The sequence below is a fragment of the Aquila chrysaetos genome, chromosome 6 (assembly GCF_900496995.4).
Source record: "Aquila chrysaetos chrysaetos chromosome 6, bAquChr1.4, whole genome shotgun sequence".
NCBI classification, from domain to species: domain Eukaryota; kingdom Metazoa; phylum Chordata; class Aves; order Accipitriformes; family Accipitridae; genus Aquila; species Aquila chrysaetos.
Window position 1 is genome coordinate 26,352,043 of NC_044009.1, and position 26,781 is coordinate 26,378,823.

The following is a 26,781-nucleotide window of genomic DNA, read 5'->3' on the forward strand; positions in this document are numbered from 1 at the left end:
GCGGCCGCACCCGCAGAGGATGCTGCTGGCAGCCGCTGCTCGACGGCCACCGGCTCCCGAAGCGCTTTCCTCCATTGCTCCCCGAGAGCCACTTTCTTGGAACGCCACTTTGAGTAGCACATGGGCACAGGACCTACGTTAACGGTCGAGTGTTCTAATTAATCTGGCTAGGGGACAAGGGGAGCATCTGCTACTGCAATTATCTGAGCAGGTTTGGGGTTTGCGTGTTCGCTAAGGAAGGTTGCAGGTACTCGGGTCTGGCTGGTTGCTCTCTGGTGGCATTCTGGAACGGAACTGCGTACTCACGCAAGCTGCAAAGGAAAGCAGAAACCTACTGCAGCTTACCACCTCATATGGACTGCCATGCATAAGTGCTGCCAGAGTTTATATTTCAACTTTTAAACATGTAGGATGAGGTTTTCAAGAAAGCTCCGGCTCTACTCACAGGGACAAACTCTGAGGAGAGATCAAGACCAAATAAATTCTTGGAGCTGCAACAGGAGCCAACAACTTTAAGAGTTTGGTTTTGAGCGCCAATATTTCTCTCAAATTTGTATCTCACATTTCCTAAGCATATAGGGTCCCCTGAACATCTGAAAGCTTTTGGAAACCCAAGTCCTGAGCTGTCCTGCTATTCTCCAATCTGTGTACTATTTGATCAAGTCTATGTTACTTATTTTGCTTAAGAGTAAACCATGCACAATGAAAAACACTGACACAGATTATAGGCAAAATAAATATTTTATTGGTTTAATATACACTTCTTTTAAGAAATCAGCCCTTGTGTGTCTTCCTAACACAATTTAAAATCTTATAAACTTTTTCATACAATATTGTTATATTTGAAACTATTTTTGATTAAAGACCTTGACATAGTGTAAAGAGTTTTAGTAGATGGAAATGGCAAAGGTGTAAAGAGATTCCAAGCACAACAAAATGGGATATTACATATTCACTAAATGTCTGTTTGATCACATAAAACCTCCAACGACTTCCAATTTGCTCCATTGGAACAAATGCATGTTCACCAGGCTAACTGAAAATACACTCAGTGAGGGATGGGGAAGGAAAAGAGATTTTTTCCATTTTCCCCATAATACAAGCAAGGTCATTCATCCATTCCAAGTTGCACATCCTAATTGCTTTCAGAAGATTAGTACTTTCATTGCATTTTGGTTAATATGAAGCAGAAGAGAACTTCTCTTGGTATGACTGAGAACAGTCAACACAAAGACAAAAAACAGTGCTTAAAATAAGGCACTTTTCTATAGAGGGATGGGCCAACAGTAAGGAAGCAAATACAATTAGTTAAAAGTTGTCTTCTACACAAAGATAAGGCTTTCAGTGTCAGAACTTTAAGTAGTTTTAAGTAACCTCACTATTACCACTCTGCTAATAGTAACCGCCCCAAGAATTAACAGCAATTTTTACAACAGGATTGTTTCCTTCTTTTGAAGTGGCACTAAGTAACAGCAGTGGAAACCATTATTGGTTGTTTCAAGCTCTTAAAGTGGATCAGTTATTGCACAATAAATACCTCATAGAGGTCAGTGTTTTGGGGGGGATTTTTGTTGTGTTTTTTTTTTTTTTTTTTTAAAAAAAGCTAGGCTGAATGCATGTGTGTTATTTATAAATTGGTTACGTCTGGAAATCTTCAAGTTTCATGATGCATCATTAGACAAAGAAATTAGCTACATAAAAATTTACAACAGGGACATACAAATAAATACAAAACCTTTCAGAGAGCCACAGTTTCGTTGATGCTTTAAGGAAAGTAATGAACTAGTTAAAGTGTCTAAGTCTTTATAGATGAACTCAAGGAAAGGTACACATCATAGAACCAAGCGTCGAATACAGTAGCCTATCTCAGCAGCTTTAACATCTCCTGAAGCAAAAATAACTTGACACTTTCGCCAGTGTATGCTGCCCAAAGCAGAGTCCCACAGCATTTCGGACTACATCCAACCTTACGGAAAAGAAAAAGCAAGATGAATACCTAAATTAGATTTTCAGAAATCTGCTTGTTATGCTTAAGTACGTATTTTGATAATATTCATATCTAAGGCAGGCAAGCTACAGAAACCCTCTCGCATGATGCATTCACATGCGACATCATCACAGAGCACACTGAAACCAAAAATCAAGGACCACTGCATGAAAGCTGACAGTAGAATGGGTCAAACTATAAACCAGCTGATCTTCCAAAGCTATCCAGAATTATTAGTATTCTCTGTATTTAATGAACTTCAATTTTGATCACTTATGTTTCAAGGGGAAAATGCAAACAAAGCAAGGTTTATGTTAACAATGATATTTCATATGATAAAAAAAATAAAATCTGGGTCTGGCAAATTCCCAAAGATTACCTGTAGTACCAGTTTCATGGCTGTGTATCTTGTTTTGCAGTTGCAGATCTGCTTTGGGGCGATACAGCTGCTAACAATCCACTTACTATTTCTCGTCTTATTTCACCAACAATAGATTCCTTGATCTGAAAGGGATTAGCCAAAGTTTTAAGGTCAGTAAGTTATATAACCAATGGATAAAACTAAATGATATTGCAGATACGTTTGACATTATCGACACATGAAAATATACACCACCAAAAAGTCAACTTTCAAAAAATGCGAATGGAAAAACATAAGAGAGTTTCTCTTGGAAAAATAACTGTAAGTAATTTTAAAGTTCTTGCAAATCGTATAAATGCAAACCAAACTAGTTTTATTTTTCCAGCTGGTAAATATATCTATGTTTTACACTTAGGATAACTGGTTTTATATTAAAAAAAGTACATTTCAACTATGCAAAGTTCTGAAAATAGCATTTCAGGATATATACATCAAAAACACCCCAAATGCACTGCTTTTTGACATTAGTTGTCATCTCTTGACAAGGAAGGCAGGACCAATCTGCCTCACAAATGGATTACACGGTAGGAAAGGTCCAAGTCCATGAACATGAGCTGCTGTTTTCATATAAATCAAAAGGAGACAAATCCTAATTACATACATTCAGCAGCAAAGACAGAGAACTTCAACAGTTGCTCACATCATCAGTTGACCACTGGGATATGATCTATGCCAGCAAAGACTATTTTTCACAGGATTGTGACAAAGCATTTACCCATTAAGTTTTACATAAAACACAGGAGTTACTACTAGCAGGCACCTGAGTGTGGCTGAGGCTAGAGCAAAGGAAGAGCAGAACACTGATGGCTACAGCAGAGGAAACAAAGGAGAAAAGGAGGCAAAACACAGTTCTACAAGAACATATTATGCCGGAAAGGAGCAGAGCATGACAAAGAAAAATAATACGGGCTGCTCGCAAGTACGAGAAATCTTTGGCACCAACTCATTTTTCAGATGGTCTTCAGGAAGGACTAACAAGTCAGATGCAGTTCCAAGGACAGGGGAGGACAACGATGGTGAGAGAGTGCAGGGCGGTAAGAGCCAGAGCCCGGCCACCAGGGTCACTCACAGAAGCACTCATCAGCCCAGTTAAGCAATACAGTTTTCTTTTTCTTCTAAGTCTCCCCTTTTCCTGGTGCGTCAAAAGGATTAAGCAACAACGTCAGAACAGTGGCAGCAGCATTAGCAATAGGTTATTTAGCCCTTGTTCTCATTGGCAAGCAATTCAATCCCTAAACCATTAGTGGCAAAGTCCCTCATTTCATTACTAATTTGCATCAAGCAGAAATTCAGAGACTATAATATTATTGGGAAACAGGTTTCCAGTTGGATAGCTTGCTGATTAACTGACAAAAGAAAAGCCAGTGTGTAACAAGACCTGGTTTACCGATGGCCACAAGTCCTGAGGATGTCTATGCCGATGAACACACAGATGTACAAAGTTTTAGGACCACTGTCAATGCAGTAAGGGCTTTGGAATTTAGAAACGCAGGCACAGGGAAACCTGCCACGCAGCACCCCTGCTGTCTGGCAGGCCAGTCATAAGAGAGGCCCACGCTGCTCTCTCTGCTTTTCTTCTCCAGTATCGCACGGGGTGGGTCTGTGAGTATGCTACAAAACAGTCATTCTGTGCCCTTCTCTCGATGGATAGACAAAAGTAAATCTCACTTTCCAAAGAAAACTGATAGAAGTTTCCCAAATTAGCAAGTAAAGGGCCCAGTATGACAGACAGTCTTGTGGCAAAGTGAAGACTGGAAAGGAAGCGGCTCCTGTTCTATTCTCAGCTCTTCCAACAACTTCTGGCTTGATGGCTTGACCTTTGTGGATCAATTGAGCCCTCTGCTTCTCACCTTCCTGCCCGGACAACAACAAGGCCACCCTCTGCTGCTTCTTTTCACTGCCACTGCTTCCTCCCTCCTTTCCAGACTCATCAAGGTCATTCCTGCGTGGCAAGCGCAGCATTGATTCCTGCAGTGATTCAGTCCCATGCATGTGTCACGAAAATGGCCAGTGTTTGCCTTTTTCATTACGAATTATTTAGGGCAAGGTGCACCTTCCATTTGCTCTGCAGAAGGCACGGCCTGCTGCCAAGGCTTCCTCCGTACAAAAGAGAGAAGGCAGTCAATGAACGCTCCACCAGTATTTTTAGCAGCTGAATGAAAAATTGATCATTTGAAAGAGGAGAGAACCCCACTCATTTATGGTACATATACTACATTGGTACAACACTAATATTCAATATTGCATTAATAACACAGTACCAGATTCATAGTTTTACTACAGTAAACCAGTGATCTTTCTTCCTATGAAAGAATTACCATTACTGTAATTTTATGTTGCTGCTAAATAATGAACTGATTGAGAATGAAATGTGCCACAGTGGCAATTCTGGAGATACGTGTTCTTCACCTATGGATGGCAAATGGGCATGAGGCTTTTCACAGTCCTCACGCTCCTGATCTGAGATATGTCTTCTATAATCAAAAGAATTATTTTCTACTCTGTTTTCTTCTTGTGCCACTTCTTCACAGCAGCAGCTGGTGAGTTCTTATGCTCAAGATAGTAAGATGAGGAAGCCAATGCCTGCACAAAGGAAGTATGAACAACCAACAGACATTTTTGATTGATGCTGAGCTAACATGAATTTGAATGGAAAACGGAAAAAGGAAGATTGTCTATCAGACCATCTCTCTGTCCCATAAAGACCCATTACCCCCTCTTAAAACAGATGTTGACAGGAAAATCATACATTTCCTTGAAGTATAACTTCCTTAAATGTCATTTACAATGGAGAACTATTAGCAAAAACAAAACCTGCATTGTTCTTAAGCAGAAGCTTTTTAAACTATCACATCTTTTAAGCTGCAGAAGAGCAGAGTGAGAGGGCCTGGGGGCACTCCTAGTGACACTGTGACCTACGAGTCAAGCAATAAGTGCTTCATGTGATACTCCAGTGGAGGTCAGGCTGTATTTTCATCAAAACAAGAGGGCCAGTGTTTGGCATTTTAACATTTCACGTTGTTGAATGCTTTTCCGTGGGAGTTAGTCCATTAACGCTAAAAGTTAACACCATGGGTTTCTTTAATGCCAGCAAATAGTTACAGGTCAAAGCTCACATGCATTACAACCCACCCAGGCATATTCTGAAACACTGCCTGACTTTTCTTTCCCCAACACAAGGTCACACAGCTACAGAGAATGGGAGGAATAAGCAAGGGTTTAACATTTGTGAGTGCATACATCAAGAATGCATCCTAGCAGATTTCTTTCTTTTGACAATGAAACTGGAATTCCTTTGCTAACAGGAAGGCTACTTAAGGAAGACACATTTCAATTTATGCTCTGTTTTAGCTCTTATGAAATACAAAAGATTTTCCTGACCAGTATTTAATAGCATATTCTGGCTCTGCGAAAACTACCAGGTGCTTCGAGCCAATGCATCTTCACTCTGACCTGCAAAACTTCTCATGCTGAGAATCTGAGCCGATTCAAAACAGGCTGCCAATGAAGTTAAACTGAGGGACAATCTCTCTGTGTGCTCAAACATTTATGAGTGAGTCAAGCTCAGTCATTTGCTGACTACTCATCTTTGAATAGTAGCCTCTCAGTTCAGTGTGGATTCTTTCAGCATTACAAGGTCTTCAGCGCCACACAACCCAAAGAACAATTTCTTTGCAAAGACTACACATCTTTATTTGCTATCAGTTAATGAAGTTAAAAAGGAACTTTCACACAGGCTAACCTCAGAGAAAATATTGACTGAAATAACTCTGTCCTTTGACTCCAGCTCCCTTTATTGTCTCTGCTGCTTTTACAGTACATTTGAATTACAGTGCTTTCTTTCCTCTCAGTTTCCCCTTTAGCAACCCTCCACCATGACACCACTCCTCTGACACGCAGGTTTTTACAGAAGGGCTAGATACAAATGCAATATCCTGGCTTCACTTCAGAATCAGCAGCAAAGTGCAAGGCGTCATAAATATCTAATGTGCAAGTCTTCTCTGAGCATTAGGCAAGGAACCCCTTTAAAAAGGCATGAAAGGAAAAAAATGGACCAGAAAGAGAGAGAATTTGGGATGTCTGGGAGTATTTTATGACATCTCCAAATCAAGGTCTCTCCCAAGATTCCTTCTAACTTTACTCTAGCAACGTTAGAGAAGATGGCAGCAGGAGAGTGGCGGAGGAGGAAGACATTTAAAAAATGAATCCTTGTCCCCCTGCCTCATTCATTCCTTTGCTTTCAAAGCAGAGGTGTAAAGTTATAGCATCACCAGCTCTACTGTAAAGACCAGTGATGGCCAGAAAGTGTTCAGCTCCTAATGCAGAGCACAGTAATGACGAGGTCGTCGGTCTGGTGGTACCTCACCACAAGCTGACTGCGGTACCCTTCCTTCCACAGGATAATGCCACTTTCCATAACTCATCCCACTGACTCTAATGGGGCTACTGATGGGGCAAAGCACTATTCAGCATCCTGAGGCTACTTACTGAAAGCTGGTCTCCATTTACCTCACTACCAAACTTCAACCTCTTTTAACAACAGCAGTTGACTGCTGGTTAATGCTTGTGACTACGCATTATTCTTCACACTCTCAGCTCTAGTTATTTATGGAGTTACCCAAAAGTAAACAAAGTAAGTATCTTCACTTGCTTCCAGCCATCATCATCTATAAGAACACTCCTTAGTAATGCTCTACTGCTTCACAATCTCACTGTGCAAGTGTAAAATGCCTACACATAGCAAAGCCCACAGTGAGTCAGCCAAGAAAACATCTCCACCTTGCAGAGACAGACACAGCAGTCTTGTGGTCAGACGATGAGTAAAAGGATACCTTATGGTCTAGTACACTCTGCCTCTTTTTGCACTGAGAGAAGAGGGGTGAAGGTGTGGCAGAAGACTCCTCTGGGATCACAGCTCCTGTTTTATCATGAGATAAGCAGCCTGCCTCTCATCTGTGTTAAAGACAAAGCTAAGGCAAAGCTGGTTCCAGTTATTCACGGCCTCAGTGCAAGCAGACCTGGATGGTACTGCAGCATTACAGCCTGGCCCGTTGTACATTCCTGAGCATGACACCTCTCCTGGCCTTTCAAGTGGTTTATGGCAGAGCCATACAAAAGCTTCAAGGGATGAGTTAAAGGCTAAGGGTCCAATAAGGCTAAGCGGTCCCTCTCCAGTGAACGAGAGGGAATAAAACCCACAGGTTCTCAGTCCCCGTTTCTCTATTCACAGCAGAGAGCTCACTCCACTTTTTCACGGACGCTGCTTTTGATAACAAGAAGTTTCTTTTGCTTCCTTTTCCCACTTATACTACTTGCCATAAGGCTTTCTGTCATGCCACTGGCAAACAAAACATGCAGTTTTAGTCCTGTTTTTTAACCTGGCCCACAGGAAAAATAACCAGGCACCCTTTACATTTATTGACTGCAAATAAAACTAGTCCAACAACATTGGTCCAACATCAGTCTTAGTCTGAAATAACTTCTCATCTGACTTCAGCTTGCTTCGCTTACACTTCTATAGTCCTTAGTGGTTTGGGGTAGAGGGACTGCAAAAGTATTTTTAACATTTACTATGGAGTCGTTTCAGAAACAGTATTTCATCAATCAAATTAACTCTGACCTGGCATTTTAGCAAGCAAACATGACAGAGAAATTGTCACTTGGGAATCTGAAATACTGCTGCTTAACCAAGTAGCAGAGATGGCAAATTCTTTCTCACCCAGCCTTATAGTAGCAACTAGCTGTTAATTTACGTGCTAACCACTGTCACTGGAAAAACATCTACTGCTTTGCACTAGAATACGACTGTGGCTTGAACATCTAGTGACAAGCTCTGAGCCTTCAGAAATAGTACAGTAACAGTATGGTGCCTTGGCTTGAGAGGGCAGAGAAAACCCCAGTGGCCAAGAGTTACAGACAGCCTGTCTTTAGGTTTCAGTAAACACTGTTCAAACAGCCTAGATCTCAGCCCCTCCCTCCTCACCTCCCGTATGACTTGCTGAAGCTCCTCCTGCTCCACAGTTTTGTGGATTTCATCAACTGAAGGCATGAGAGTGACTTTTTCAAGTTTGTGCTCCACCTCTGGCTTGGAGTCTGCAAGCTCCTCAGAGCTTTCCATCTGCTGTCCAGCACCTGCTCTCACTGGGGGAGTTGGTGTTAATGCAACAGAGGCTCGGTATAACTTCTTGCTTTGACTCTTAGACTTTCCTGTTAGTTCAGAGGATCCAACAGCAGCTTTTCTACCTGCGTGACCAGAGCACACTGAAGAGGAATCAGAGTTTCCATGGGAGAATACGGACTCTGTGCCCTCTGCTGGGAGAGTTTCCAGTCCAAGATCTCCCAGTCCTAAACCCAGTTCAGACTTCAGAAATGACTGCTCTCGAATAAGTTCAGAGACCTAAGGATTCAGAAAAGAAACAGTCCTGAATAAGCACATAAAAAGTCACATACAGACACAACTATGCTTTCTTGTTATTTATTCACTCCCTTACTCATTCCCTCCATGTAACAAATACAGCTATAAAATAATATATGCTTTGCCTTTATGACTGCAACAAAGAGAATCATAAAAAGGAATGGGCTTTTTTGGAAGCCAACATAAATATGAATTGTGGCAGCTCCCCAAGCCACTGACTGTTGCAATACAGATGCATCCTGCCAGAGCCATTGACAGAGACACACGTAAAGGCTTGATTTTGTTTTTCTTTGCTAAAACAATTCAAGTTTGTTCTTTCCTCTCTGCAGTCTTTGAAGTACTTTTTTTCAGTAGCATAAAATGCGCAGAAAAATAAGAAATAGTTTTCCCTAGTCATTGTATCAACTAAATGCAAACAACATCTCACTTCTACATATTCCTCTTAAAAACAAACAAGACTTCACAGCTACTTACACCTATGGTTAACTTTGCTTAAGGGAAAACGCAGCTGTTCTCAACAGAACTACTCAAGTGAATAAAGTATTTCCAAGATTATGTGTCAAATGAATCTCCTGCAACCTTGTTTTAAGAAATCCCTTCCTGGTTCTTTTTCTTAGCAAAAAAAAATACAGTACACAACAATTACTTACTGGTTCAATGACATTCAATGGAGAAGGGCATGATAGATTATCAGCACTTCTGCTTCCATACATACCCTGAAAAATTAAGTCAAATTAATGCTTTGAGGATTTTTTTATAGCTGTCAGAAGCTAATATATAAACATGCCATGTCTCAGACAACTTTCTGTAAAAGCAGAAACTTGGAAACAGGAAGCAAAGCAGGTTGGAGAAAGTTTATTTCACTCATTTTTAAAGCTGGCCCTCTTCTATAAAAGGATTTACAAATAAAAAGGTATTTATATGGTTCAAAGAATGCAAGTTTGGCTTGGGATCACAGTAATACCGTATTTTCCTGTTCTTGAGTTTCAATTTTTTTCCCATGACAAAATACTGAAGAGGAAGATGTGGCCTATGCCTGTGATGCTTCTACAGAAGAGGATTGGCTAAGAAAGAGGAATGAAACCCAGGAAGAACATATGATACTTTTCATCCGTGCTTCTTTTGTTTGGCTGATGACAGAACTGCAGCAGAAAAAAGAGGAAGTGTCTTCCACTGAGTGAAAAAGAAGAGAAAGTATATCGCTATGCCACCAATAAATATATGCAAGTGTTTCTTTTATCCCCCCACCTTGTGCTTCTGGGGAGTGTTTGCAGGAGCAGAGCTTCTCCCACTGTTTGGCGGGGAGCCACATGTTCATCTGAAGGAGCTACAAAAGGCAATGGAGGAAAAAACTGAAGATGACAACTGGATTTTCCTGGGTTTTGGTTCCACGGATTGGCAGAGCTAGAGGGGAAGCACACCCCATTTCTCGGGAGAGAAACACCGTGCATTTCTTGTCTCTCTGCCCTCGTTTCACAAGTAAGAAAATTAGTGTAGGGAAACTCCAGAAAGACCATCACCATCCCCCAAGGATTTTAGACATGAGCGCTACCTACCAAAACTGTGAGAATTCAGGGTCATGACGAGGAAAAAGAAGAAAGCGCTGACAGAAGAGGTCTAAAATCTCAGACCTGAACCCCCAGAAGATATGTATTGATACATATTAACACCAAGAAAGTCCTTCTATTCACACAACTTTTCCCCAAGACGAAACACTGACTGAAAATAATGAAATATGGCCCTTGATAATACACACAACATCATTAGATTCCCCAGATACCATTCCACTTTAAGAGTTTTAACAGTTATGAGTTATTACCACTGTACTGAGAAAATATATAATGTTGTTGCAAAAGTAATACTTACTACATGTGTCTGAGGTCTGTAAGGTGAAGACATGTGCAGACTTCTCAGCTGGTCTTCCAAAGCAAGCAGGCGTTCTTCTAACTGCATCTCTAACTCCTGTAGCTCCATGCGGACAGACTTTCTCAAGCTCTGTAGCTGATCAGCTTCATATCTATACCAAGTGCATCACAAAAAGAACAAGGGCAGTCACTGCACTCAGGTGCACACCACAAAGCAGGGACTGAGCAGGATAGTCCCATGAGTAAAGGACTTCATACAAGGGAATTCGAAGTGGAACACAGAGGATTCCTCTTTCGTGGAAAAATTAGCCGAACGCCTAGGTGGAACAAAACTCTTTCTCCATTTATAGAAAATATATATCACTTCATGAAGAAAAGTAAACAACATAGTGTATCACAGAACTTTCTCCAAAAATTTTAGCTTTAAATGAAATGCTTAAATATGCGCAAGCAGAAGAAACTGTCATTTACACATATGTCTAATCAAATCCAATTTAAAACCAGTAGCAACAAAAATCACAGAGCAACGCGGTAATCGCATATTACTTCTCCTGCGTGGTTCCAGGTTCCCAAGCAGTCACAGCTACATTTTGGCCAGGACACCATTGTCTAAGAAGGGCAACTGATTTCAAACGTGTTTACTTTTAAAGTGATTAGTCAAGAGCTGATTCAACTAAAGTAAATATATATATAAACAGTTTTGAAAATTGTTCCAGATCAGCTTGCTGCTGCAACTCATGATGAGCAGAAACACACAGAGCCAGAATATGAATGCCATCTGTAGCCTGCCGAGTGGCCACTGTAAGTTGGAAAAGCATCTGAATGCTACAATGTTCATTCTTTATTTACATCTACAAAGAGGGGCGGGGGGGGGATCTAAAAATCTTTAAGGCTTTTTCCCCCTCAATATCCTATGTTCAAGTATCCTATGATAAAAGTCCTTAAATTCTACAGCTGTAAAATCGCTTTGGAGAAAGGATAAAGAAAAGAAGTCACCAATTAATGAAAAATAGGGATTAGAAGAAACAAAGAGAAAAAACTCTAGAATGAAGAAGTATAAGGAAGGGAGTAAACAAGTTTTTGGCAAAAACTCAGCTCCAACCCTGTTCAAATTGAAACTAATAGATTTCTTGCTCTGATTTCAGGGGCAGCGACACACTTCCTGAAGTGCAAGAGTATTTTCTCTTTTTTTTTTTTTTAAAAGATCATTTTACCTTTCTTCTTCTGTCATGTGCTGATAAACTGTTGTCTGTTGACGTAACATAGTCAATTCCAAATCCATCATTTGGGTTCTGAATAAGTTTAGATTTCGCCTTACCACTTGTAGCTCCTGGAAAGTATTCTAGGGGGAAGGAAAAAAAAAAAAAAGATAATAAAAAGATAATAATGCATTACATGGAAAAATTGAATTAAAATAAGTCTGGATCCTATAACCACATTTGACCAGATGTACCCTTTGAGTCAAGCAGAACCTCAGCAACTTCACTATACTACAGAGGCTGCATGTTGTGAACTCACAATAATTCAAGAAAACAACATTTTTAGATGTATCATACAAGCAAACACATGAAAGTATTTCCATGTATTTAGATTAATTCCTTTTTAATGTTATTTCCAGGATGGAGTAATCTGTTACCTCTTGAGAGCAAAGATAGGGAGCTGCCCAAAGTTAGCACAGTCTGTGGCACATTTAGGATGTTTCTTTGTACTTTATTTTGGCTAAGTACCACTATGTGAACAGGGTCACTTACTTCGTAAAGAGGTAGAATGGATGATCTCTGAGTACTGTAACCAGTGGCAGCTGAAAGATCCTGACCCCTCATCACTGGGTACTAGGGAAGAAACAAACAATTTGAAATGGGAAAGTCAACAATCTCCTTTATGAACTTATCTTCTCAAACACGCAGATACTCCGACAGCAGCCACTGGTAAAACACAACCTTTCTGGTATTGTGATTTCTGCTATCTATGTAAATATTGTATCAGAAAAAGGAAACCTTACAAAATGGCAGCGCCAGTTCTTAACTGAAGTACGTGCATCAAAGCTCTGTAATGCAAATGTGATGCAGGTGAAAAACCAAATTAATCCTGTCTGACACAGTAAGTAGGAATAAAAGCTAAGTTTTTCTGCACCAGGCATTTTATGCCTGAAAACTCAGTAGTCTCAATTGCCTTAGCTAACGATGAAAACAGAACTGAGCAAATTAAACCGTGTGCCATTTTCAACCCATGATTACAGTCACATTTGTTGTGGGGTTTTGCGCTGTTCTTAGTTTGGGCTTTTTTGTTGATTTTGGTTTTTAATCTCACTACATTGCCTACATCCAAAGACCCCTGTATGCTAACGATCTCTCATGAAAACGAGATTGTTGAAGAATTTCTATTTGCATGTTGCATCAACATATGGAGCAACCAGATAAAATTCAGGGGCTGTTACATGTAGAGACATGGCACAACAAAGAACAGCAGAAACAGCAAAAACATTTACCTTTTCAAACGTGAAAAAGACAGCTTGTCCAATATAATTTTGAAAGAATTCAAAGGACTATTGACACGCCATGGAAAATTTGAAGCATGTCCATTCATCCAGAGGAGTTTTGCTCAAACATGATCACATCAAGGGGATGTTTTGTTTTTCCTCTCCCAGTTTTCTCTGTTCCCTGTTCTACCAGGAATTTATCTACTCCTCTTTATTCCTTCCTAAAATCAGAATCATATATTTGAAACACCTCAACTTTTTCTTTAGCTGCTGAGTACGCTGTGTGCCGAACTTGATCTTGGCTGTAGGAAAAAGCAGCACCAGGGAATACATTTTTATTCAAACTTCTGCAATGAGAAGGACCAAGCCCCCAAAATGGAACTAGTCTAGACAAAATATGCTGGAAGCAGAACAAGTGGGCTAGGAGATGTTATTATCCTCTCCAATACTAATTTTTTTTTTTTTTTAATTGAACCAGCTTGAGCATGAGTTCTGGATGTAATACAGAGGTTTCTTCTTCAGTAGGTTTAGTTAGCATGGTATATGTGGTAAAAGTACTGTAGCACACTGTATGTAACCTTACACAAATCAAGGCTGCAACTGGTACACTCGAGGGAATTTAACAAAGAAGGTTAAATTCTGCAAATGCTTACTCCCAGGCACACCGTCCACTACCTTGAGCAATGCTGACCTAAAACACAGTTGACCACAGCTTTCCACTGCAGAGCTGGTCACAGCACCAAAGCTCGTTCCGAGAAGCAGGGCCTAAAAAAGCCCACTACAGCCTACGACCTGCAATATGGTGCAGGCAGGCACATGTTTGTTCTTGGTTAAAACCCAAAGAAATTGTTAAAGCTCTACAACTGAATAGTCTTCATGTATTCATATATAAACAAGCAGAGTCTGCAACTGCTCTGCCCACATAGCCTTCTGCAGCAGCTGGCAGGCTCCTAAGCTGGATCACCACCTAAAAGAACAGCAGTATAGGGATGGCAGAGGAGGAACAGCTGGCAATCAGGAGGGAGAGAGCAGAAGGTGTGGCAGAAACTGGTAAAAAAACCGTGCTTACATTTTAAAGCATTTCTTCTCTGAGTGATGAGATGGACAAAATTTCACATGCTCTGACAAAACTGGTTCTTAATAAATGACTGATGACGTCAGGAACATGTTGACTAGCTCCAGAGTTGAAAGTGCAAAAGATTGGCGCGAAACAGCAGAGAAACATATAGGGATCAATCATCACTGACATCATTAGTGAAGCCATGCGACTTGCAATGCAAAAAATACATTTTTATCAGTTCGATGGGAAGTATGTCAAAGAGAAGAAGAGAGGTCAAAGGACAGTCAATATGTACTTTCAAATCTAAAGCTAATGACTATCACCTTAAAATAATAGCTGATAAAGAGTACACTGCTCTTCCCTCCCACCCAAGAATATCCATAAAAGTGAAAAAAACCCCTCACAAAACCAACACATCAATCTGGGTCAACTGCAACAAGAAAAAATCAAATGCAAAAATAGTGGAGCACTGCAGACATGATAATTTGCCACTTTAAAAAGACGCTCCTAAAACAGTAGCAAATCAAACTTGCACAAAATGTCATTTTCTCCTGAGCTGTTGCGCTATGCAAAGGAATATTTACATTAACATCTTGGTTTTGTAAGGATAAAATAAGGAGCCACTTTGCCCAGGGGCAAAATTTGGCTTCCTCTTACCTGTGAGAGGTTCTGCAGAGAGTTTCTGATGTCGTGTAGGACCCTGCGCAGCTGCATCTCCACGGTGGAGGGCGGGTTGATGGCATGAGGGCGATGAGGATATCCAGCATGCCTTGGAGAGAAGGGACAGCTGAAGGGGGAAAGCAAGGCGCTGAAGGAAGAGCCGGAGATGCTTGGGACGCTGTGGGTGCTCAGCGTCCTTACATGCTCGCAGAGCGGTCTGTCCTGCCACTCAGTGGGGAGAGAGTGGAGGGAGCACGTTGACTGGGACATGTGCGCCGGTGTGTGCAGCGGGCAGCTCTGTACCCTGGTGGGACTGGGCTCCTCAGACAGCCTGTTGGGCCCAGGCTGGGGCACTTCTTTTTTGGAGGACGAAGGTGCAATGAACAATGTGGATTTGCACACCGGCTGGCCGGCGGCTGCCTCACCCTCACTTTTGTCATTCTCAGACATCGCTTTCTCATCTTCCTCCACACATGTGTACTTGTAGGTGAAAGAAGGAGGACTGCACAGAGTCTCTTTTCCTGGAGTTAACTGGACATTTACAGAGGACACCACTTTCACTGGATTCAGCAATGCAGTTGGGAGAGACTGAGACCGCCTTAGAGGATAGCCCGATTCAGCAAACCAGAGTCTCTGCTTCCTCAAGAGATCTTTCGACTTAAGCAGAGTGCGTCCAGCCCTGGAATCAGATGTGCTGACGATCCTCATCTCGGCTCTTTGCAAGGCCACGTGAACCCTGTCCACGGGTGATGGGGAGGAACCGCCACCTTTCAGAGACTCCATCGACTTGAGGATATGATGCGTGTGGTACTGAGGAAACTCAAACACACTGCCTTCCTCCAGCAGGTCCAATTCTTTTCGCTCACCGGAAACGTCTTCCTCTTTAGAGCTGACCTCTCCTTGCACTGCCTCTGATCCATGAGATGACTTGCTTTCTCCTCCTTGATTTTGTTCAGTTTCATAGTCAATAAATTTTCTATCTTCGCTCCCTCTGTTCTCAGAAGGTGCCCCTACCTTTCGTCTCTCTACTTGCGAGACAATATCCTCTTCATCATCGTCATCGTCATCATCCTCATCATCATCTTCTTCCTCCTCCTCAAACTTATTGAAACAGGGCAGTTCCTTGCCTATCAGTGTCTTCTGTTCCTCACTATGCGACGTCACGGTTGTCTCGCTGTCACAGCTGTCAGCACTGCTTCCCATGCCCTGCAAAGACTCCTGAACCTAGGAAAGATAGGAGCCAGCAAAGAGGTGAACATACTGGAGACTCAGCTAATGACTTCTCAGGAGTCGAGCTAAGAGTCCAAGTCCATATTCATTGGGCATTGTGGTGGGGAGCAGAAAGAATAATGCAGTTAGTGTGCAAGCAAAACAGTAAAGGAGAACAAAGAAACCATAGTATCAGATAGGTTAGAAGAAGCATATTGAAGTATGGCACCAAAAGGAACTTTAAAAAAAAAAAAAAAAAAAAAAAAAAGGCAAACTATTCACACATTTCTTTGATTTGACAATAAACTCTTTATTGCCAGAAGAATAGAAGTGTCAGCAAAGTAAAATAGTAACATGAGTAAAATGCTAGTATTTTAGGTAGCGATGACAAAGGGATAGCAGGGTGGCAGTACATGGCATCTTCCATATATAAAGGTTCACAGTCAGTGCTGAAATGAAGGATGGTGTTAGGGAATACATACAGAGAAGTGAGGAGAACTGCAGACCATAGTGAAACTAGTGTCACAGGACAACACTAAGAATGGGAAAACCAGCCTGCCCATATACTTGGCCTGTTTTAAGTCACAGAATTGTTTGAGACTGCGAATCTCACATTAGGCTGCTAATCTCTATTGAAGACTGCATCCACTAGTACCATTACGCCCATACTTCCTTCCTTTCTCCTAATACTTCTTCCCCTTTTCATTCTAAGTCACAGTTTAAAACAGAGCACATGTATGAGGGAGCTGCTAATTTAATAGGTGACAAATGACAGGAAAAGCATCTATGAGAAAGGAAAAAAAAGAGATCTATGGATTGCAAAGCATATTCCTTAGGCTGGCCTGATTGACTGGTATATTTACAAGTGAACGAGACATTTTCATAAGAGTATGTGGTATAAAGTACAGTCTTGGAAGTTTACCATAGTTTGTGCATGAACTGGAAATTTAGAGAAGCTTTTCCCATCTCTAATTTCTGCAGCTCTCACTGCCATTAGGATATTAACTATTAGTTCCTTCTAGAGAGATTACTTAGGGTGTATGTCAGGTAATACTTCCTTCTCCAACCATCTAGAAGACTTCAGTTATAAAGGTCATCTTTGCAAGTCCATACTTAACGTTGCACTCACTGGCAAAGGCACAAATTAGTATGAAAGACTGTGCAGGTTCAGATACTGTTAAAGTCAAAGGTATTAAAAGAATAAAAGATCGTAATGTCTAGGTGAAATTAGGTGTGCTACATGTGTGCATATCTGTGTCTCTAATCATCCATCACATTGTTCACTTACAAGTCAGGCAAGCAAAACTTGAAGAGCTTGGATGGAGAATTCTTCTAGCTTCCTTAGTAATATGAAATTCCCCTGCGTAATACCTTATCTCAACGCCAAAATCTCCCTTAGAAATCTTTATTTTGAGTGTCAGGGATGAAAGACAATACGGTTCCAGTTTTTGAGTTTTCTCCTGAGTATCAGAGGAATGCTATGGCTGCTAGAGTAAATTATTTAACAGTAGATGGCACTAACTTACCATACTCTTAAGAAACAATATACACCCCTCTGTATCCCCTCCATCTTTTCACAGGTTCTCTTCACTAGCAGCCAAGTTCTCATTTCCCCTCATCTCATCATTCACCCGTATTTTCTGAATTCAGCTCAGCACTTGGCCTGAATAAAGCAGTGAAGGTGGCAGAAGAGATCCTAGCAACTCCATGGCACAAATCTCGTGCAGACTCAATACCTCTTTTCAAAACAGCATAATAGAAAGCAGAAAAATCTCATCCCGTTACAGCCAACACAAATAAACTCCACCAGCCTTCCAGTGAAGGGGCACTTAGTTGCAATGTGCTTTTTAATGGACTCTTAACCAGGTTGAAACCAATATAAAGATCAGGAGTGAGCAACTCTAATGTGAGTCACCTCCTAACATGCCTGTCAACTTCAGTGCAGTCCCAGTTTAGTAGAGAGCAGACCCAGTATCTCGGACTATTATGCTCATTACAGGCACTCAGGTTCATGATTTCCTTTATTCACTCTCTTGCTCTTGGAAAGTGTAAGCTGATGTTTAAGGGAGACACAAAGACCAGCACTGTCTTGGCTACTTTTGGTATTCAGTTGAAAAACTACTAAACTGGAAAGCACAAAATACCAGTACCAAAACGGAAAAGCAACGTTGATGGATGGGCAGGGTGGGAATCTCTTCCTAGTAAGTGCCAAACAGCTTTTAAAATGTTTGGTGTGCCACAAGTAAAAAAACATACAGTACCATTAAAAAAAGGTTCAGCAGCTGCAAGCCACAGAAATGAAATTACTGGTGATACCGACACCCACCTTTGTATTTCTCCCGACTGTGGTTTAGGTCCCAGACAGCTAACCAATGGCCTTGAGGCCGGGATCCAACTCAAGAGTTTTCTCTGGCTGATTGGCAGGCCAACCAAATCATGGCTATTACTGTGCGAATGTTTTAGGAGAGGCAAGAGAACACCTCTCCTAAATATCAGGTATGACGCTGAGCAAATGTGTTTATTGGGCAGACACCTAAATACCATGCTGGAAAAAAAGCCTCCCCTAAGACATGCAGTCTCTGGTCAGTATCACAGCAAGTTCTGGGACCGAGATCAAAAGAACTGGAACAAGAAAGAGCATGGGAGCTCAAGATTGACTAAACATTAGTATACCTTCACAGTAAAGTTAGTATGAAATTGTTTTCACTTTCTGTCAGCTGCTAACTGAAAAAAAAAAAAAAAAAAAAATATGAAAAAAAAAAAAAAAAAAAAAAAAGAGTGGGGAGGTAAAAATGATACAAGATATGAAATTACCAGAAAAAAAGTTATAATCTTCATAACCTTACTCTCTACCCACTGCAGTCATGAGAGAAATGGACTATGACTCTGAAGCATCAGTCAGTGAGAGAAGATACACCAGAAACAGCAAACAGGACATACTTAACTTAGAGTTAATTCCAGGCCCACGAATACCCAGATTATCCTACCAGAAAGGCTTTCAAATTTTAACACAGTTCTGTAAGGGACTCAGCAGGTCCAGCTCTGAAAATGAGAAGTTTTATAGGATCTAGGCTGATGGTCACAACAGCAGTCAAACATCAACATCCCCCCCCCCCCCCCCAGGTCCCTACTGTCCCACAATAATCAATAATATTTCAACCACAGCATGGGAACCTTACCTGAAGCTGATTAAATGGAGAACAATCTGTGGAGGAGTCCTCAGCGAAGCCACTGCTGTCAGAGTGCTGACTCGCAGTCCGTAACAGCTGATCTGTTTAAAACAAGCAAAATCCAACCATAATTACTTTACAAATCACAACCTTTCAAGCCCCATCACATTCAATACACGCTCTCCTTTTACATCAAAGTAACATTAAGGGGATAACGCAATTCCTTTTCAAGTTCCACTTTGAACAATACAGAAAACCAGTTTGTTTCTTTCAAGCAAAACCTCTTCTTGTGCAAAGCCCTACTTGTGCACCTTCAAGCAGCAGTAGAAGAGGAACCACGTTTTACATTTTTCTTTCCTGTACTGTGGAAAAAACCCCACTCTGCAGATGTTGCCACTGCTGGACTTTTCCTTCCACAAAACTGAATCGCTGGTTAATTCACACGCAGGCAGTGGAACAGTTGCTTTTGTATTGACACGTACAGATTCGCCACCCCTCCTGATCATGGATACAAAGGAGATCACTTGTCTCCTGCCAGCCTACACCACCCCACACACCCGGAGGAACAGTATCACACGAGCAGAGAGGGCGATGCGCAGGACTTGGGAGAACTGCTACAGACGGTCCTCCACTGGTTTAGCGGACAAATACAAAACATCTCTGACACATCAATGGGCAATCTGCCAAAGCACATTCCCAACGCACCTTTTATACATGAAAGATAAGATCCTCCTGCTCCTTCCTTTCTACTTAAATTAGGTAAGTGTTAAAATAGCCTAAAGAGACTAAAATCCTCTGGTGCAAGCCCTATAGCCACAAAGCTGCTTTTCAAAGAGATGTCAGTAGCTCTGCAGTACAGTATTGCATGTATATTGTCCCCTACTAGACACAGGAGGCACTCACCAGGTATGGGGTTTACCTTACAACACCATAAACATTTTGCTTAGCCAGATGGCAGCCTGGGTAACAACCATATCTCACCTCTAGTTCTCAGCAGAAGAGTAAAAGCTTGGAGATGGGATGAGACCACAGCGGCCTGTAGCCCCCAGACAGCTGCCGCCTCCTCCTCGCCCTGGGGCAAGAGCTCCCTGCTGTCTTCTCGGAGGCTCAATGCAGAATTTTGCCGCACATTCTTTCAACCACTTAACTGTCATCATACAATTAATCCCAGTTCACAGCTCAATGCATTGGAATGCATTATGAAAACTGTTTTGAAACTGTTGGGTATTCAGAACTAATTTTTTTTAGTATTACTTTGGATGAACATTTCACTAACGCAGAAATAAAAGCCTGCACAGGCCCAGGAGTTTGTGAACACCAGGAGAGGCAAACTGCCCGTTAAACTTCTGTATCAGCAATTTCACACAGCTTTTAGGGAGTGCCTTTCAAATTGTGTTGCTGTTCTGTTATCATGGTAGCCACAATATCCTGCAATGATAAACAACTTTTCTACCTCAAGACAGACATCCCCACCCAGCTCCCAGTAAAGACAATGGAAACCACTTCCCTGAGAACTGGACTAGCTCTTATTAACTGCCCAATTCAATTAATACAGCTGAAAGAGCATGCCATGAATAGGTTGCCACTACAGCTGAGGCTAGTGGGAGCTGTCACCTCCTCCAAGATGAAGTGTTACCTACTTTGGCCTCGTCTCTGTCTCTCTTCCTATTTGGTGAATTTCAATTTAAAAGGAAAAAGCACTACTGGTGAAAGCCTTAGCCACAGGGGAGAGATTCCAACTAGTTCAGATAAAGCAATTCACCACTGCGCGTGCTGGCACCTGGTTTCATGTGCATGAAGTTTATTACTGCTCAAGAAAAATATTGACCCGCTCTTCTATTTCCTTCTCAGTCAATATTTCCTTTTCAGCTAGAAAAAAAAAATTATATACGTATATTTATATATGTCTCCAAATCAATTCTTGGTCTCCTCAGAGACATAGTACTAAAGTAAAAATCAGTGATTTAGATCATTTTCTATAGCATTTGTTATTTATGCACATGCTTTGACAGCCTTACATGACAGATACTGCCAGTCAAGCAATCAGTCTAGAGCAGAGGCACTCATACCTGCCTCATCATCTTTATCCATGGCAAGAGACTAGCACAGCACGAACAGATTCAAACTGCCTTGATTCCACCTAAGGAGACATCCCCTTAATACAGTCATCCCTTGCTTTCTGTGTTGCAGAGCTGCTAGGATTCTTTTTTTGAATGTTTTAAAGCAAATCAGAGAAAACATTTTAAGTATGAGTCATCTTCTACCATACCCTACCCCCGACTCTTGCAAGTTCTCAGAGTCTCCACTATACCGCTATCATGTAAATCCAATAAAAACTTTTAAACTACAGGAATCTCTACTACTTCAGTAGTGAAATGACAAGGTTTGGCTCTGTAAAGAGTGGAAATACCAACTAGGACATTAGGATGTACTGATACATATCGGTATCCACCATCCTTGTCAACTACTGATCCAGATGTACAACCTGCTCTGTGGCACCTGGATGTCCCTCAGATTCAAGCAGACAAGGGGAAAGCATGAAAACATTTTTTAAAAAAGCTAGAGAGTTACATTCAGGTCTTGATTAAAATGCCTCCAGGCAATGGAGAGTCTTAAGAGAAGGAAGTTGTGATTAGATATGGCTCCCCTCTCTTCACTTTGAATGCAGAAAACTCAGCACCAAAGACTGGGTTGTAGGGGCTAACCTGGGATTACCCCTTGCCCTGCATAGCCCCATGCAGGCAATTGTACTTTCCGCAAAAAGGTCACTGCACGATGCCAACCCCGCAGCCCAAATCTATTATCCACACTACATAGAGGATATCTTCTGAACTAGCGGGAGAAGGCCAGAGGCAGCATAATAAGGAAAGTGTGGGAAAAGGAACCAGCCAAGATGAACAAAACCAGAAGGAACAATCAAACTCACATCCCAGTTAAACAGAGCACAAATGAAAATGTCCCTTGGATTATTGTTTTAAGCTGTATAAAAAACCCCAAAATATATTTAGGCACTGAATACATGCCAAAGAAATGTGGGTATTCAGAAATATATCAAATAAGCTGACAAAGTTCTAAACACGAACAGATGATGAAGAAACAAGTCTGTGGTTTACAAAACATGAGAGCACAGATTTATTAGAGAATCACTATCAAATAATGGAATAGTTCACGTATTGTAAAATAATATTCAGTTACCAATGGACTGTCAGTCTCACCAATCGAAACAGTCCCATCAGGTACTTGTCTTACACCTTCTGCATCACTTGACTGCTCACACAGAAGCGGAGGAGAAATACATGGAAACTGACTGTGAAGCTCTAGTAACATCTATGTTTCTTGTACCTGCAGTATTGGCAAAGCTCTAATGTGCTTTGTATTTCATGAGATTATTAATAAATTGACATTCCCAATTTAGCTATAAAGTATTCCTTTATGGGATTAAATATCTGCTGCCCCTTTTTCCCATATGTATTGCACCCTGCACCCCAGCACTGCCAAAACCAGCCCAGTAAGGAGTCCTGCTGCAGAAACTCCTCAGAGTCCCTGGGGATTTCCGAGCTTCTGGACAGATAAGCACAGACTCCCACAAATACTAAATCTGTTCCAAATGTTTTCTTCTCACTCCCCCATCTCCAATCTCTTGTGGAGCTGCACCCACAGAGAGCTATAAATACAATAATATATTAAGGACAGAAAGTGCTGATGATGTGCTTTCTTCACTTTCAAGAACTAAATTTTTGAAATTAATCACTGCTTTTGACTATCAGTGTCAGATGCCTTAAAAGAAACACGTTTGTCGCTATTCAAAATTTCATAGAGCCACTGATGTCAGCAACCAGACACTCACAAACTACAATGCCTCGAGAATACTTTGTTCTCTACGTGTTGTACCTATATTTGTCTCGTTTGTTGGGCATTTTTGCAATGGAAGGTGCTGCTGTATAAATATGTCAGGAAGAATTTTGTTTTCCAACTAACAAACCTTCCTTCCAGATAACTTCGCAATAAGTTTTTTTTATAGTGGACATTTAGCAGCACTGTATGTTTACAGTGCAATGCAACTGAAGCTTTTCATTTTTCTCTACTGCATTCCCGAAAAAACCCCACATGCACAAAAATACATCTACATTTGAGGTTTGCAACAACAAAGAACAGAATGCCGGTTTTGGGCATAATGGATAAACTAGTTCAGTTCAGTACCATTTGGAAGACATAACCTAAAAAGTACATCAAGCTAGTCAATACAATCTTTGTATCCCCTATAAAGTGTTTAACAAAGACAGTACTATAGCAAAGCAATCATTTTCAAGCCACTTTGAAAATCTAAGCTTACCACTTATAAACAAAGCTAATCTGAAATGAGAAACATGCTTTAATGGGGACTCTAAGCAGCAGTAGACTCAGTGTTGTTCAAGCATATCTTAAGTCTCCAGACTATTTCAGCAGGAAAGAGAATCTCCGTTTTTGGGGTTTTTTTAATTCAAATACTTCACATCTTATTATAGGCCCTCTTAGAATGCCTTACAATCTGTTGTAAATTTCAGAGAAAGCATCCACAGCCCTCTGTGTAGATGTAAAATGACACTGCAAGGTTTATAACAGCCTGTACTGAACAGCACTAACCCTGCTAATTGACACAGAAGCACCCCTACCTGAAAGAAAAAAAAGTACAAATGTATTCCTTCAGGAGAAGTGTTCATCTGGAACAATTTTTTTGTTTATCGGTGCTTATGTACAGGAGAGCCAACACCACCGAAAGAGGTTGGCCTGTATGAGGATCATCAGCTGAAATCACATTGCAACAGAAGACCAGTGCTTGAATTTCATGCCAATCCCACCTCAAGAGATTGCTAGCGAGAGTGACATTCCACATTCAGACACAATGGCCAGCATTTTTAATAAGTGACCATTAACGCTGGATGCCTTCAAACTTGGTGAGCACCTGATCTCTAAGAAAACAGGCCTCTACGTTATCCCATGTTGGACAACTTACAAAGAAAATTGACTACTGTTTTTTAACGTTTTGGGTAAGTTCTCCACCAAATGCTCTCTTTCTTGGCAATTTTACTGAAAGCCATATAGAACAAAGTCCTAAGCTTTCCACATCTTCCAGGTGAAACAAAACATCGGTCTCAGACTAACTTTTAGCAAACATGCAGGCTTATCATCAGCATTGACATCCTTGTTAGATAAGTCATAGAAAACTCTAGGCAATACTTGCATGCTAACGAAGTGTCATCGCTAATCTATGCCAAATGTATTCAGAAATGGGTGGGATATACTAGCTGGGAAACATGAGCCAGCATGCCCCACTTCTGCCATACTGAAGACCCATTGCTATTGCTGCTGGTACCTTTCAGCAGGTACACACAGGACCTCCTGACTTTTTTTTTTTTTTTTTTTTCTTTGCATGGAGGAAGAAGAGGGTAAGATAGCTGCTGGGAACAGAAAACACAAAATCAGCATTTCAGAAGATGAAAAAAATTAATTTTTCTCCTCCCTGACTGCAGCTCCTGGTTCCTTAAGTTGCTTTTCTCTGAAAAGCTCTTTCTGAAACTGCTGAGGCCAGGCGAACAAGAGACCTGACCTGTAAAGAGTACATCTCTTTACATGTAATCACATAAAGCATGTAATCATGAACTTTAAAATACAGCCAAGGGAGAAATGCTGGGAACAGTTAGAGATGCAGTTTCTGGTTGTCCTTCTTGGTGACCTATGTTTGTAACAGAAGATGACTAGTGAGTGCAATGCTGTGTTGTGCAAAACACTGCTGAACTAGTAGCATAAGCTATCCCTAATAACCAGGCATTAACCTTTAGTGCTTAGTCCAGAGCATTCTCAAACATGTTAATGCAATTCAGCTGACAGTTCACAAGACTGTCAGTTCATTAGCGAAAAGGCAAATAAGATGATCTCTGTTTCTTAAGACAGGTTTTTCTGCTTCTCTTTAGTATCTAGAGATGCTAGTCATGTGTCACCAAAAAACTGCATCGCAGCTAAGCATCTCACTAAATCCAACAAGCTCTATTTCTTCTTTAATTACATGTAACAGCTAGAGAACGGACTTCGCTTGCCAATGTTGGGCAAAGTAACAATCACAAAATGAACTTAAAGATCAGCTTTGTCCCTCTCCCAAGCCATAAAATACATAAACAAGAATTTGAGATGAAAGCACAAACTACGTGAGCCACAAGAGCCAGTGCACAGTTTCCCATGTGAAGGACTACGATTTCCCTGTGGGTGCAGAGACACTAGTCTTCTGTGCAGCCAGCTTGCAGACGGAGCAGTAGTGCATAGGAAAAAGCTGGATGTATCATGCAATTTAGGTTTAAAACAATATAATTTTAGTTTAAATGGGTATCTTAAATTACAGGATCTCCCAGTGAAAAAAAAAATCCCACACAATCTGAATTAACATTTCAGTCCCTCTGAGCTATCAATTGTACAAAAGTGAAAACAGCCAGTGAGGTTATAGGGCTGTTGTCTTGCCTGTAATTTGGTTGCCACTTTGCAGTAATGTTCTGTGATTCAGCTGAAGAAGAAACCCACATCTTTTTTTATTTCTAAAGAGGAAAGAAACTTCAGAAGTATTAAATATCTGAATCAGCATTTCAGAGAGGGAAGGACACTCAGCAGACTGCTGTCTCCCGGGAGCTGAAGTCTACTCACCTTTCCTTGACTTGGTCACTGCCAACTGGTGAGAAGCCGGAACGTGTGGTAGATCCCCCTCTGTACTCTGGATCTATTGGGAAAAAGAATATTTTGTCAGGCCAACTGGAATATGCTCCTGTCCTGAAGAATGCCCAAGCTACATACACTGCACATGCAGGGATTTTTTTTGTTGCCTTTTTTATCTTCTCCATCCAACAGCCTATAATGATTGAGGGAGCAAATCATATCTCCTTGAACCAACGTATTATTTCATCAGGTATTGAGCAATGCTCCTGTAGGAGAGCAGCGATCCTTAGGACAGCACCTCCCACTCACAGCGCAAGGCTCTCCTCTGGTTTTCCGCAAGGCTCTCCTCTGGTTACGTTCCTCGTGCAAAAGACCTGGAAATCACATCCTGTGACAACACTGAGAGTTTGCAGTTCCTCTTTAACAAAAGACTAAAATAACTGTGAAAACACCTTTGACCACCTTTACACTACTGTCTTTTCCATTCAGCACTCTTGGCCCCTCATTTGAATATAAAGAACAAGCAAAATACATTTAGAAAAATATATCAAGAGGTCAGCACATAAGGATTGTCATCTGCTGCCCTACCAACTATTTCCCAAAAGCCACCAATCCTCCAGAAGGACCCAGACCCTGCCAGAACCTACTCCAGACTTCACCACGCCACTACTCATGGAAATACTTCTTGTGTCTTCCAGTACAAAAAAGGAAGATAATGTATTCAGAGCCATGCAGATTTCAACTGGGAAACTTAAAACTACATGAAAATTAATCCAATTACTTAATCACTTCGTGAAACACAGCCTTATTAAGAAAGCAGTTCTCAGGCAACTGTTC

The 26,781-nt window shown here is 41.1% G+C and overlaps 1 protein-coding gene across 2 annotated transcripts in view; it reads right to left on the reverse strand.

The window, feature by feature from the left end:
- Nucleotides 1–722: 722 nt before the first annotated feature.
- ITPRID2 (ITPR interacting domain containing 2) overlaps nucleotides 723–26,781 on the reverse strand; it is a 42,866-nt gene continuing 16,807 nt past the window's right edge. For both annotated transcript variants that reach the window (XM_030016844.2, XM_030016845.2), the window contains 10 exons: nucleotides 25,936–26,008; nucleotides 19,276–19,367; nucleotides 14,885–16,111; nucleotides 12,440–12,520; nucleotides 11,903–12,030; nucleotides 10,690–10,840; nucleotides 9,474–9,539; nucleotides 8,392–8,805; nucleotides 2,367–2,491; nucleotides 723–1,966 (listed from right to left, as the gene is read on the reverse strand). In XM_030016844.2, the coding sequence (XP_029872704.1) occupies nucleotides 2,381–2,491; nucleotides 8,392–8,805; nucleotides 9,474–9,539; nucleotides 10,690–10,840; nucleotides 11,903–12,030; nucleotides 12,440–12,520; nucleotides 14,885–16,111; nucleotides 19,276–19,367; nucleotides 25,936–26,008 (2,343 nt within the window). In that variant the 3' untranslated portion in view covers nucleotides 723–1,966; nucleotides 2,367–2,380. The remainder of the gene's footprint in view (nucleotides 1,967–2,366; nucleotides 2,492–8,391; nucleotides 8,806–9,473; nucleotides 9,540–10,689; nucleotides 10,841–11,902; nucleotides 12,031–12,439; nucleotides 12,521–14,884; nucleotides 16,112–19,275; nucleotides 19,368–25,935; nucleotides 26,009–26,781) is intronic.